This window comes from Pseudorasbora parva, chromosome 13, assembly GCF_024679245.1.
Source record: "Pseudorasbora parva isolate DD20220531a chromosome 13, ASM2467924v1, whole genome shotgun sequence".
Lineage (NCBI taxonomy): Eukaryota > Metazoa > Chordata > Actinopteri > Cypriniformes > Gobionidae > Pseudorasbora > Pseudorasbora parva.
Window position 1 is genome coordinate 41,834,318 of NC_090184.1, and position 15,158 is coordinate 41,849,475.

General features: G+C 39.8%; 1 protein-coding gene across 1 annotated transcript in view; it reads left to right on the forward strand.

The window, feature by feature from the left end:
- The window catches only part of igsf9b (immunoglobulin superfamily, member 9b), a 60,942-nt gene that overhangs the window by 44,102 nt on the left and 1,682 nt on the right, over positions 1-15,158 (forward strand). The window contains exons 4-19 of the mRNA XM_067414441.1: positions 87-233; positions 3,243-3,394; positions 4,374-4,491; positions 5,729-5,870; positions 6,226-6,371; positions 6,944-7,086; positions 7,175-7,315; positions 8,451-8,567; positions 8,767-8,917; positions 9,020-9,131; positions 9,520-9,695; positions 10,271-10,509; positions 10,609-10,693; positions 10,814-10,984; positions 11,380-11,416; positions 11,586-15,017. Of these exons, the coding sequence (XP_067270542.1) occupies positions 87-233; positions 3,243-3,394; positions 4,374-4,491; positions 5,729-5,870; positions 6,226-6,371; positions 6,944-7,086; positions 7,175-7,315; positions 8,451-8,567; positions 8,767-8,917; positions 9,020-9,131; positions 9,520-9,695; positions 10,271-10,509; positions 10,609-10,693; positions 10,814-10,984; positions 11,380-11,416; positions 11,586-15,017 (5,509 nt within the window). The remainder of the gene's footprint in view (positions 1-86; positions 234-3,242; positions 3,395-4,373; positions 4,492-5,728; positions 5,871-6,225; positions 6,372-6,943; positions 7,087-7,174; positions 7,316-8,450; positions 8,568-8,766; positions 8,918-9,019; positions 9,132-9,519; positions 9,696-10,270; positions 10,510-10,608; positions 10,694-10,813; positions 10,985-11,379; positions 11,417-11,585; positions 15,018-15,158) is intronic.

Consider the following 15,158-nt stretch of genomic DNA (forward strand, 5'->3'; position numbering starts at 1 on the left):
TTGATCAACAGTTTTGTGTGCTTTTCATTCTTAATCACGCTGAAGTACTGATGAATAATCGCTTGTCTGTTTGATTTCCGGGGCAGGTCGTGTGTCATTGAGCCGTGGCGCGTCTCTTCTGGTGGATAAGTTGACTCTGGAGGATGAGGGTTGGTTTGAATGTCGAATTCTCCTGCTGGACCGAACCTCAGATGAGTTTCAGAACGGCACATGGAACTTCCTCTCCATCTCAGGTGACATAAGAAATGATTGATGTTTTTTTTTTGATTGATGATTGATGTTGTTTATACCGGTCAGGTGTTCATAATGTCAGAACTATTAGTTTTATAAGGTTTCCCTGTTCTGAGTTTTTAACTCAGTAATGTCCAGATTTACTAAACAGGGCAAATTAGTGTGAGAGTGCAATTCCAAAAAAAGCGCAGAAGGGACTGTAAGGTGTACTGACGACACGCAAATTAAAGAACACTGATGCATCCGGATGATTTCCATAATGACCAACACAAACTGCCAAGAGCAGCACAAATTAGTGTCTGGTTTAAGACATGCTTTTTTGGGGGTGTTAAATAATGGTGCAAATACCAATAAATTGACAAGCATAAACCTTAGTAAACCTTGTGTGATTCATTTAAATATAAGGGAAACTCCTACAAATGCATATGCAACAAGGTCAGCTGGAAAAATAACTCTGTCCACGCCTTCATCACTTTAGCAAATCCTGAAAGTATTTTTTTTTTAACACCAAAAGAGGGTTTGTGCTGGCGCAAGCTGTTAAAGTCCCCCTATGGTCAATAATTGTATCCCTTAAAACTTATCTTTGATCACCTAAGTGACATTAAAATGTTTTTTTTTTCCTCCTGTGAATTTTTTTTTCTTTCATGCCTTTAAATAGCTTGAATGTAACTCTACACCCTTGCTTCATTTATATGCAGACATGAATATGCAAATGAGCCCCGCCTCCACTCACTCACATCAGCTCAGAGATCTATTTGGTCAACTTTTACTCAAGTTACTGTAGTAAACTTTGCACAATGCTATCGCTTTTTACACAGTGATTAATGTGATTAGCCTTTTGCTTGACTACGTTATCAAACTAATAGCTAATAATGTGTTGCTACTGTTAGACAAACCATGTTCCCGTTCGCAATCTAAGCCTGCCTTCTAAAAATCTGCATCTTTATCTGAACATCAGCGGAGAAAGGCATATAGTTCATCATAGCATTATATACGTATGTGTCAAGCAGGCAGTCTCTCGCCCTGCTGCTTGCCACAATGTCATATACATAATTCACCTGGTAAATTTATCAATTTACCCAATTTTTCATATCAACAGAAAAATATACCGTTGTAACCTGGCTTCTCTTGAGACTGCTTCAGAAAAATGACTCAAAAAGCTTTATTAGCGTATTTATACATTATTTTTCTATACACTGACTCACTGGAGTCTCTAACCTGCAATATGCTCTTTAATGATATACTAAAGCCCACCCAAACGTTGATAATACATTTTAATAAATCTGGCCCTTGGGGTTCCATATCCTAAATCTGTTTCTGCTCTGATGCCAGACTTATAATTCATTCTAATTCCAAATCAGATTTTTTTTTTTGGTTTGTGTCCACCAAGTTCTAAATATAATTTTAATTGGAAAGTCCAGATGATTATTTATAGCATATAATAATATGCTTCCCACCCATAATGAGAAACATACACACAACTATGTTGCATGTCAGCTGTGTTGTTTAATCCTAAAAGTTAATCCTGTGACAATTAGGTACCATAGAAAGTGAACATTTGTTTTCGAGAATGTATATTTTATAATGGTGCTCTTATGTTTCATGTTCATGCCAATAAAGCAGCTGACATATTTGTATTCCTGTGAAAAGGATTAAACCTCTGATTAAAGCAGCATCTGCAGCTCGTATAAAAGGCTTTGTTGCAGTGAATAAGAGAGAATTGTGTAATCCAGTCTCATTTTTCCTGACATTTGCGTCAGTGTGTATGATGCAGATGATGTTTTGGCTATGATATCAACAGAACTCATGTGCTTTTAATACAAAAACTACACAATCGCTTTGACTTTTCTTCTCACGTTCTGTCAACAATCTTTTCATATTGAACTTTCTGTCTCACACCTTCAGGACAGGTCATGCCTTCTGAAAACTCACACACTCTGTTTTTCTGACACCCTCTCACACACACACTCCTTCGGCACTGGTGTGTGAATCCTGTGAGGGCGCAGACTGGCTTTTAGCATCTTATCGTGTTACTGTAGCATGTAAGGGCGATCAGACTGAAGACAGAGGACAGAAACTCACACTCTCAGTCCGAGTCTCTCCAGTGCGGCCTGTCTCACGCCCATTATATGCACCGTCTCAGCTTACAGAGGTTTTATAAGATGTCATTGTGTACGAGTGTTTTCTTGAAAACATGTCTCTGTGTTGACAGGGTTATGAGGAAATAAGATGCGTTTAGATGTCCATTACTACTTAAAGGGATGGTTCAACCAAAAACGAAAATGTTGTCATCATTTACTCACCCTTAACCCGTTTGAGTTTCTTTCTTTATTGTTTGTAGCCATTGACTTTTATAGTGTTTTTCTTTCCTTTCTTTCGATGGAAGTCAATGGCTACCGTCAACTCTCTAAATACCAACATTATTTAACATATCTTCTTTTCTGTTCAATAGAAGAAAGAAACTCATACAGGTTTGGAACAGCTTGAGGGTGAGAAAAAGTGAGGAATTTTTTGGGGGGGAACTATCCCTTTAATTGCATGTGTTACGCTTTGAGAAAGTCAAAGACTGTTCGACTGTGAGCAAGTTTAAAGCAATGATTTTAGGTCCTTAAGTGCTGCAGTTTATATCGGTGACCCTATTAGTATCATAAAATATTATTTTTGATTATCGAATATATGTTTAATAAATCTGATATTAAAATATTCTGCCTGATTAAGCAAATATTAGAAGTACATATATATTTAAATAATTGATTAATTTGATTTAATTTAATATATTTTTGTATTTAAATAAATAATTATTTTAATATTACTTTAATTATTTTAATATATTTATTTATTTTATTTTAATTTAGAATGTATTATTATTGTTATTTTATTTTATTTTATTTTATTTATTGTATAATTGTATAAATGTATATTTTTTTATTAATTAATTATTGTTTGTTTGTTTGTTTGTTTATTTATTTTGCAATGAAAATGGTTTTGATGGTTATGTCTGTCTGCTGTAGCTCCTCCAGTGTTCCTAAAGACTCCTCCTGGCTTTCTGGAGGTGATGTTGGGTGAATCTCTCACCCTCACCTGTGATGCTCACGGGAACCCAAAACCCACCATCATCTGGAGAAAAGATGGCAGTGCCTCTGAGAAACAAGAAGCAATTCAGGTACACAGAGCTCTTCAGTAGATTGTTAGTTGACCGATCTTTTTAATAAAGATCCTTTCAGTTCAACAGGAGTTCAAAATCAACCTTGTTTGCTTTTCTTAAAGGGTTAGTTCACCCAAAAATGAAATTGATGTCATTAACTCCTCACCCTAATGTCGTTCCTCATCGTAAGACCTCCGTTCATCTTCAGAACACAGTTTAAGATATTTTATATTTTAGTCCCAGAGCATATGCAGTCTATGCACACTATACTGTCAATGTCCAGAAAGGGAAAAAAAACATCATCAGAGTAGTCCATATGTGACATCAGTTGGTTGATTAGAGTCTCTTGAAGCATCGAAAATACATTTTGGTCCAAAAATATCAAAAACTACGATTTTATTCAGCATAGTCTTCTCCTCCATATGCCTCTAAAAAGAATCAAACGGTTAATGAATCAGTGAATCGAAATGTAAACCGAAACCAAAATGTATTTTCGATGCTTCAAGAGACTCTAATCAACCAACTGATGTCACATATGGTCTACTTTGATGATGTTTTTATTAGCTTTCTGGACGTGGACAGTGAATTGTGTATTGACTGCATTATGCTCTGAGACTAAAATATAAAATATCTTAAACTGTGTTCCAATGATGAACGGAGGTCTTACGGGTGTGGAACGACATTAGGGTGAGTCATTAATGACATCAATTTCATTTTTGGGTGAACTAACCCTTTAATACATGTTTTAGTCTTTATTCACGAATCCCTCCCATCCACATGGCTCCATTCTGATATACAACAATCAGTTATGCAATCAGCTGCTTATCAATGATCTACATCTCTGTATTTTTACCCTGATTGCATATCCTGTTTTACTCATTTGATTACAGAAGCGCGATGACTCGTAAATCATGTTTCACATCAGCTTGAGTGTAGAGTTCACATTTTCCTCTTTGACCGTCTCGTTCACCACCTAAACATTAATTTCCCCCAACAGGTACTCAATGAAACCTTGTCTTTAACCAAGGTTACCAGGGAAACGGCAGGAATATACAAGTGTCACGTATCCAATTCAGAAGGCAACCTTACCCACACCACCCAGCTGCAGGTCAAAGGTCAGTTACACGGCACGTCTTGTCCACGTGGGCGAAGAAAGCCAGCAGCATATAAATAGGCTTGCAGGGTATTAAGCGTTTACCTTAAGCAGCATTTGGTATGAGAACATTGGCATCTTTGATGCAGTTGGATTTGTGTGCAAAGTGAATAACCTTAATCTCAGCTTCATATGGTTTGCAATTGACTCGGTTTACATCTCATTATTTTCTCAGAAACAGTTTTTAAAGGGATAGTTCACCCAAAAATGAAAATTGGCTCATGATTAGATTTACTTTCCTAGGTCTATATGACATTCTTCTTTCAGATTAATACAATCTGAGTTATATTGCGATCGAATCCCAAAATATGCATTGAGTTGCATCCATATTTAACTCGTTATTAAGTTAAATATCTAGCTTTCGGCCGACTGACTTCTCGGACGTGGCCTGAACTTTTTGAGCTGCAAGAACCATTGCACTTTCTTTGTAAATTGAGTATAGAAGGCGGTCTGCAAGGAGCGGGACATTTTACTTCATAAAGTTTTAAAATTTGGATATTTTTCTTACACAAAAACATGGCTTCGCTTCAGAAGACCTTTATTAACCCCTGGAGCTGTGTGGAGCACTTTTATAATAGATGGATTATATTACTTTTTTGGACTTCAAATTTTGGGTTTCCATTCACTGCCATTATAAAGCTTGGATTAGCCAGGTCATTTTTACTATAACTCCGACTGTATTCGTCTGAAAGGAGAATGTCATATACACCTGGGATGGCTTGAGGCTCAGTAAATCATGGGCTGATTTTCATTTTTGTGTAAACTATTCCTTTAAGAAATGTTGCTGAGAAAATATGAACTTTCTACTATGCAATAGCCCTAAGTATGTATGTTGTACACCAAGAAAGATGATTAACATTAAGCAAATAAAATACAGAAATGAAAGTTCCTCTCTTGCAAGATGATAAGAATAGTACTGATCGATCGCTCAACTGCAAAGTGCAGGCATTGCCATTATGTTTTTTTGTAAATCATCTTATGAGCATTGGACAATAAAATTCTAGCAAACAAGCAAACACTGCCCTCTTTTGGTGGTAGTGCTTTCACACAATGCATTTTGGCACTTGATGTTAGGGTTAGGGGTAATCTCACCCCTGAACAAACGGCCTCCTCAAATCCAGATGCCCATCAAAGCTGATCACATTTTATGTATTCTGTCTCACATGCATGCTTTTATGCATTCTTTTGCTTTGAACCAGGTCCTCCAATTATCATCATTCCCCCTGAGGACACCACCATGAATATGTCCCAGGATGCAATTCTGCAATGCCAAGCAGAAGCTTATCCTTCAAACCTCACGTATGAGTGGTGGAAACAAGACCAAAATGTGTTTCACATCGAGTAAGTGATCTACGGTTACAAAAACTTAGATAACATTATTACACCGGAATTCTGATAGAACAATCACAGCATCCTGCCATCTGATATTATTGTATAATAATGCTTTATTTTCACATATGTAAATACAATCAAAGTAGTAGCCTCCAACTTTTTTTTGATTAGAGTTATTTTTATTTATTATAAATAATATTAATAGCATTCTTTGTCATTTAACTATATAGTTCAGTTGTGGGCTACCCTAAAAATATATGCAAATATTAAAAAGCAAAACAAAACAAAAACATTGTTTCTTTGCTATTTAGTGTTGTATGCGTGTCTTTGTTATCTGTTTGCTGATGCATATTTGTGTTTACAGAGTTCTGAAATCACGGGTGAAAATCCTAGTGGATGGGACCCTCCTCATTTCGGGTCTTATTCCTGAGGATTCTGGGAATTACACCTGCACACCCACCAATGGTCTAATGACTCCGCCCTCTGCGTCTGCCTACCTCAAAGTTAAACGTGAGTGCTTTGCAATTGATTGGTTCTAATAAATCTTACTTTTAGAAATGTTAAAAATTAATGTATACCTGAAAAAGAGAACTATAGAAGCTATTAAAGATTCCTAATATATGGGTTATTAAAGGGGATCTATTATTTTTTTTATATGCATCTTTCTTTATTGTGTAATGTTGCTGTTTAAGCACGAAGAGGGGCTGCAAAGTTAAAAAGTCACTCCAAAGGGAGAATTTCTTTATATACTTTTATTCTGAAACTCAAACTAGTTTCAGGAAGTTTTCTTTGGCAAACGAGCATGTCACAGTATTTAAATAATTCCTGCCCAAGGCATACGCAAAATAAAAGAACTAGGCCACGTTGAGTGCCGTTAGTAGCCTGTTTTCCAAACAAGCTTGAAGCGCTTGACCAATCCAGGGCTTAAGGCTAAGGATTTTTTCTACTGGTAACAAAGTGTTACTGACAGACTGGGAAGAGAGGAGCTGCAACAATGGAGATTATGGGAAAAATTGTTGGACCGTCATGCATGAAAACCTATTCTAGTAGATGCCATAATTAAAAGCCTGATTTTCTTAAAGATCCTGCACGAGTGGTTCGGATGCCCCGTGAGACTTATCTTCCCGTGGGAATGGGGGGGAAGATCATATGCCCAGTTCAAGCTGAGCCCCCCGTGCTTTATGTTAATTGGACCAAAGATGGCTCGTCCTTGGACCTGGAGCAGGTACTTTATGAATGTGTATATCATCAAGCATCTTATTTAATTGTAACCCAAATTACACTATTTTATATTCTTCATCTTGATTGGTCAGTATCCCGGATGGATGGTCAACTCTGAGGGCTCAGTGTTCATAACTGCAGCAAATGATGATGCAGTGGGCATGTACACCTGTACAGCCTATAACAGTTACGGGACCATGGGCAAATCAGAACCTACCAAAGTTATCCTGAAGGTGAGCACCTTATGTCTAGAACGGAAAATAATTTGACACGTTGCCACATAGTGAAATTCATTATTAAAGAGGTCATGAACTGAGAAATCAAATTTTCCTTGAGACATTTGAGGTTATCAAACTATAAGAATATCCTGTAAGTTTCAGATCTGAAAACTTCCTTGTTAGGAAGTTCAAACGCAGCTTTTATTGTAACCAAGCCCAGAGAACGACACGTTGCGTAATGTGTCTATCCATGACAGATGTTAGTGAGATGATGAGGAGAGAAGAGCGATGCAGGGTAACTGGAATAAAAAGTACATCACCTTCCAAAGGATCCTAATGCTAGGAATGTGCTTATTTATTTCCAACAATGTGAATGTCTCAGTTGAGCAATAATTAGTTGTATTCGGGAAATTTCACTGTGGATTCTTTGGTAAATCAGTCACAATTTTGGCGCAGGCTTTGCAATGGCTTTCAGATGTTCTTTGTCTGTGTCCGTAAATTAAACCAGTGACTAAACGCTCATCTTCACTTTCTTTCTCTTAGTAGGATGAAATAATCTGTTATTTAAACTGTGATTAAATTGTATATAGAAAGTGGTCAAAGTACGTTCCCTTTACAATCACTGGAGCTGTCAATCAAACAGTGTCAGTTCACTCACGCCAAAACTCCCGTAATAATCACCAAATCTCTTATTTACATTGTGTTTGCACTGTTAGTGAAGATGAAAGCATTCATTAGTGTTTAGAAATCACGTTTCAATGATGAGATCCTGCATTCATGCGCTCAACACATACTACAGTGCTCATCACTGCAACCTTTCATGACACAATCTGAATATAATGCCATAGATCTAAATGTAATGCTATAATTAACACTTTTCACGATTAATTAACCTTGAGATCTGTAATAGTAAAAATTTGCTAAAAGGTGCTAAAAGCAGCAGTAGGCGTTTACACTGACGTCTCACAGCAGACACACACCTTCAAACAGAGCTCTCAAATCGTTGGGCATTTTGATGTAAAAACATTATAACATACTCCAGTGGATCCCAGGAAACATTACAAAACAATAAGACAATGCAGTTCATGACCCCTTTAATCACTGACCTGAGATAGAGTACAACTTATTTGCAATCTGGTGATGTCCATAGGACCCGCCATCATTTCGTGTCTCGCCCCGTGCCGAGTACCTACAAGAAGTAGGTCGGGAGCTGGTGATACCCTGTCAATGTGAGGGAGACCCTGCCCCTAACATTACATGGATTAAAGTACGTTTTGTTTGTTTGTGTTTTAAATCCCAATAGCATTCAGATGACCATGATTTGCCAAATATTTATATGTCTGCTATTTAAATGTGTATTTTAATCAGCTAAACAAATCAGACATACTGTATACAAGCAGACCTTGATTAAAAGCCTCAGATAGTATAAACATGCTTCCCTCAAGTTTCTTTCTCATCTGCTGTAGGTTGGTCCTGCCCCTCGCTCTCCGTTTACAGTCCTATCCAATGGCTCTCTGGTCCTGCGTCCACTCAGTAAGGACCACCAGGGGGCGTGGGAATGCCTTGCCTCCAACCGTGTGGCCACTGTCAGTGTGGCGACCATGATTTTAGTGCTAGGTGAGGGGAGCAGCGAATAGATGCCGGTTAATAAAAAATAGCCCACATTTACCTATAGAAAAACAAATGAAGCAGAACTCAAATCTGCTCTGTTTTCTTTAGGCACAAGTCCCCATGCTGTTACCTCTGTGTCTGTGGATCCAGGGATTACACAGGCCAATGTGTCCTGGGAGCCAGGCTTTGATGGAGGATACACTCAGAGATTTACTGTTTGGTAAGTGACCTAAAACTTAGTGCATTAGTGGTTGCATTAGTTTAGTGCATTAGTTTTACACCAGACTTTTTGTAGTATCGCTATTTGATATTCAATACCAGAATGCTATCATAACTGTTGGGTCAGAAAATTGCTGTGCAATTCTATAAATGTTCTGTCGTATAACATAATTAAATAATTTAAGTTGTTTTTATTACTTTATTACATAATTTATATATTGTTTTCTTTTTTAAAGATTATTATTGCAGCGTTTTATATTTTATATAAATGATTGATTACTGATAAATGTTATTTTTCAACTTTTTAAATGAAAAATTGTGTTCAGCAAGGTCATGGAATTTCACTAATATAATATAATTATATATAATATAATATCTCTCTTTATCAGGATAAAGCCCACTGTGAGAGGCAAGCATGAATGGGCATCAATCCCTGTGCCAACGTCCAAAACTTCCCTGATGGTGACGAGTCTGAAAGCATTCACTAGTTACCAGTTCAGCGTTCTTGCCCAAAACAAGTTGGGCTCTGGGCCCTTCAGTGAGATTGTCACCATTACGACACTGGGTGAGCACTTATATATAAATAAGAAAAAATCATGCACTTTAGGAGGTCACCAATTAGCTCTACATATACAGACATACATGGTAAGGTTTAGACTGTCTGTAGTTACTTTGTTACTTAGTTTACTAACAGATCTGTATTCCCTTATTTCATTCAAAGCATTCCCTGGTAGACTTTAAAGTTATTCCACACCTATGGTCCCAGATGTATGATGTACCATGATATAATGTGGCCAGGGTTTGAAATTAAATTTGGCTACTAAGTCACCAGCCATTCAAAATTATGATTTTGAGCAGCTGCAGTCGTAGTTGGGCGCCAGCAATGTGTGTACGGTTATAGAAAACACTGTTTAAATTTTGAAGACGCTGCATTTCACTAAGTGTGCGACCCTCTTTATGGGTTGTTTTGTCAACATTTGAGGCTCCTTTTAGGGAAAGGGCTCTAATAGCGATGCATATGTGATATGTGTTACCGCCATAGTTGATTTCAACATAATTTGTCGCATTGACGGGTGTTCATTTCAAACCCTGGATATAGCATGGTAAATCTTTGTTTATTTTTTTCATTTTCCATTGCAGCACCTCCAACTGAAGCTCCCACTATGGTAACCACCACTGAAGTGTTGGCTCCTCCAACCTTGCTTTCAGCCAATCGTACATCACTGGGTGTTTTGCTGCAATGGATGACACCTCTAGAAGAGTCTCCACCATTAACTTCCTTTGTACTTCAAGCGAAGCGGGGAAAGGGGGAGTGGGTCACTATAGACAGAGAGATTGGTGTCAACATGACAGAATTGATTGTACAGGGACTTGTTAAGGTAAAACATGTGAAATATTGGGAAACTAGTGTTGAATGTCTCTATTCTATGCCATTTAATTCACTTGATGGTTCATTTTCTCTTTATTTTTTTCCACAGGACTCCAACTATGAGCTGCGTCTTCTCTCTCGCAGAGACAGACTGGTTAGTGTGCCCAGTGACTCAGTTGTCATCTCTACTGAAGGTGAGGCTTTTGACCTAAAATTGACATATCAGGCTTTTTGAAAGTTTTTTTTTCTCCTATAAGCATTGTTTATTGATTCATTATATAATTAGAAGGTAACATGTAATGTGTGTCCTTTAGGTATGGAGATGTATCCGGCAGCACCCAGTCTCCTGGCCTTTGTTCCTGAGCCCTTGCTGGCTGGTGTGATTGGGGGTGTGTGTTTCCTGTTTGTTGCCATCATCCTTTCTCTGGTGACAGCCTGTGTAATGAACAATAGAAGGGGACAACGGCGAAGGAAAAAGAGAGATGGTAATAGCAGTGATGAAGATTGCAGAGTCATTGTATTGGTTTGAAATTTTTGTTGAACAAAGTAAAAGTTTGTTTGTTAATGTTTTAAAACATTTTTAATCTGGAGCTGCAACATTCAGATACATGTGTTGTGTGCTTAAGTCTTAGATAACCAAATGTTAAGTCCATTCCTTAAGGCCTTTGATGCATTATCAATTGCTATGACCATATTGACATTTAATGCCTCAAAGACTTATACATGACACATTTAAATTGTATTTGTTCTCAACCATCAGTGGTGTTGTCATGCATGGCATATCCGTTTCTGTTGAGGCTGCTTTTGTTTTTGTCTGTGTCATCTTATAACTCATTATCTGTGGCATGATATGAACTTTGCACCCTCCCCACCATTTCAGATATCCCCTCTGCCTTCCAGAAGAGTTCATCTCCAAAGTAAGTGTCTTTCCTTGCTATGCATGTATCATTCCTATGCTTCTCCATCTATGTCACTGCACTACAATGGGTTTTTCAAATGACAATCTGAACGGATAAGATAAATTTGTTTCAGACATCTCTCTAATTCTTCCTGCCCTAAATATTCACTTGTCTGCTTTCTCATCAGAGCTCACTCGCCTTCTGACAGTCCCGACAGTGTCCTGAAGTTAAAACTGTGCCCTCCTTTAAACTTCTTCCCCAACTCATCCTCTTCTGATCGCTCAGATCGTTCCTCCTTTGATAAAGGCAGCCGCAGTGAGTACCAGGATCAGAGAAAGCAGCTCCTGTCCTCATCCTCTCCACCTCCACGCTACACCCTGTGTGAGAGTCACTTTGGAGGATCTCCCTCACCCACATCTGCTATTGAGTCCATTTCCAGAAGTCCCGATGGCAGATTCGTTATCCAACCTGACCTAGAAAACTCTATACCAACCCACATCAAAAAGAACCTCAAAAAAGAGTTACCACAATCGCCTGGTAAAGTGAGTAACAATGGATCATTTAAAGAGTCCAACAAATCAAACCCTGTAAGTTCAGAGAGGGATGGACAGAGAGAAATGCCGTCAGCATTGACGGTTGACCCTCCAGACCCAGAGAGACCCCATCACTCCCCTGGCAGGGTGAAGGCAATGGCCAGAAACTTTTCACGGCATGGCTGTTTCTACTCTGATGATGAGCAGGGTTGCTCTGAAGCATTGTTGGAAAAGGCCAGCTTTTATTCAGACTGCAGCGAAAAGAGGGCAAGTGACTCATTAAAAAAATGGCGAAATGCCAGTCATAGGGAAGACATATTCCCCAGCTTAAGCAAGAGAGCCCGAGCTTTGGAGAGAGAGAGGTTGCTCCATCAGGCAAATTACCAGCCCATTAATGGAGACAGCCAGCTAACAGAGGACAGCACTAAGATAACTCAACTGGATTGTGAAGGAGAGAGGGACAACTTAAGCAAATGTTTGAAACTGGTGAAGGAACGTGAGCAAATGGAGAGGGAACTAGAACACTATACGGTCAGCCGAAGGGTACAGGCACACGAGCGAGATCATAGACGGACCAAGTCTGCAAGTCCCTTAAGGAAATGGACAGGTGTTGAGTCTGATGACCCCATTTGGAAACCCCAAGACATCCATTTACGACAAAAAAACAGACCCAGCAGCCTGGCCCAGCGTGTATCAGAATATAGGAGGGGCTGTTATTTTGGCAACACCAGCAGTCCCATGGAGAGACTTCCCTCTTCATCTTCCTCATACATCCAGTGGGACATAAGCCCTGTGACATCCCCCACCAGCCTAGTGCCATTGCAGAGCCTTTCTGAAGGGAACACACCTCATTCACTCTACCCTCACACACGTCAGCAAGGCATTGCCAATCTAGAAGATTCATCGGCAACCGACATCTCTCGTTCACCAGCCACACAATATACCTCTCTCTCAATTTTCTCTCCTACCAGGGACTTACCCTCTCCCAGTAAAACCAACCTGAGGAGGGCACGAGCTAGACACCCAGAAAGTCACCTGGAAGAGGAGCAGGAGCTGCCCAACAGGACTTTAGTTCAGGAAAGTTGGTTGCAAGAAAGAAAAATGGAAAAAGAGGCTCCAGCATTTAGATCAACATCTCCTGCTCGCTTGAGTCCTCAACCATCTGAGTTGGACCAAGTGGTAGCAGGAAGAGATGGAGATAATAGTCCAAACCCCCATTTCCTTGATCCCAAGACTCAAAGTGTTACAGACATGGAGGAAGTAAGGGCTGTTCAAAAAGACAAACTGAGTCGTAATCCATCAGGTTGCTCTACATTGCCCTATGATCATCAGAAAGCAGGAGCAAAGGGGAAAGTGCTAGTGAGTGGTGATTTCAGCTCCACATTGCCTTACAATGAGCAAGAGAAAGAGGGTATCAGGGCTCGATCCCGAAAGAGTGACAAATGTGCCTTCAGTGAAAGCCCTAGTCGAATATCACCCCTGACCCTGTTGGAAAATGAGGCAGAAATTGATCAGTCAAATTTATCGAGAATGTCAGAATCAATGAAAGCTAAGCTTGCTCCCCAACCAGCCCGAATGTCCCCACTGCAGACCAGCACTATCCTGGAATACCTTAGTCTTCCGGGTTTCATTGAAATGAGTGTAGATGATCCTGTGGAAGTGACTGAGCCTTCGGAATCTGTTGAAGCCAGTGTCGAGCCAGAAACTAGGACATTGTTAAGAGATGAGCCTGACGTTGTACCTAAAATTTGGGAAAAACATGGTCAGGAGCACTCTGGGACCAATATCAGTCATCACAATGATGTGATTCATGACCACAGCACCCTGAACGTACCAGTGGGACACCACAAACCTGGAAATATTCAGATTTCTGAATCTTTTTTACAAGTAGAGGCAAAAGATGTATCAGTTAAATCAGGCACCTCAGACACAATCAATAAAGGTTCCTCAACATTTAAAGAAAAGGAAAATATTTCTGAGCCTTTGGTTTCTCAGAGTTTAGGACATCAAAAACAAGAATTTACACAGCATGGTCCAGTACAGACATTAATTAACACGGCTAAAAGTATGGCAGCAATTGTTTCCAAATGTCCTGACTCTTTATCTGAACAATATCAAAGATCTCAGGGTGACCGGACAAAGATGACCTCACGGATCTATCCTGGTCCTATGCCTTTTATGAAGAAATCAGTCAGCATCGGTCCCTGTAGGACCCTCTCTGGAGTCGGGCAACCACGTCCATTCCTTAAGAAGTCCATTAGTTTAGGTTCTAGATGGGAACATTTTGAAAATCCAAGAACTTATATCCCTGAGACTTGTTACAGAGATAAATTTCCCCACCCAGATGTAAGGCTCAAATCTTATAGTCTGGGTCGTACCCCTGCACGCTACTATCCCATGTCTGGCCCTTCATGGCGAGGGTCAGTGCCCTTTCAACCTCCTACCAACTACAGTACAGAGAGACGTCAGCATATTGAGAGATCTGACATGACACCTCCCTACCACATGCATGTTCCCTCTGTCCTAAATCCACCACAACACATGGAATCGTCGCTTCCTTCCAGGCGGGAGTCAGATCCACGTCGACAGGCAGCAGTCTTTCCAGATACCTCTAGGTGGCCTCTGTCTTACCAGGAAACACTCAGGTCAGTTCAGCATAAGTATGTCCCACAAGAACCACCTCGACCCTTTGTTCCAAACAGATCAGTGGCCAGGGTGGATTACTTGCATCCTGCAGAACCCAGAAGGTGTCCACCAAGGCCTTTCCTCCCCAGAGGTTATAGCTGGCCCTCACCATATCATACATCTTTCCCCCTACGAGAGCAAGACTTTCCGAGAGAGGTGGACAAAGGGATGGGTGCAGTTAGGGCTGGTACAGAGCCAGAAGTCCGGGATATAAGAGGTGATGGGGGCAGAGCCAGTTACGCCAGCCAGAGCAGTGGAAGGGGTAGTGTGGGACCGTATGGACACAGTCACCTACGTCAGTCGCTTTCTATAACTCCAACCTTACTCAGCTCACCAGAGACCACTGAAGAGAGCGAGAGGCACAGGGCAGATAAAGACCTGAGAGACCGGAGGTCCAAAAGGTGAAGCAGATGCACATATACATGAGGCAAAACCTCAGCACAGACAAGCTAGAATAGTTTCCAATGTCTTATTTTGTTTTTGTATGATTTATATCACTTTCATTTTCTACATATCTCATTGTGTATTGTTGCATGTGTGTG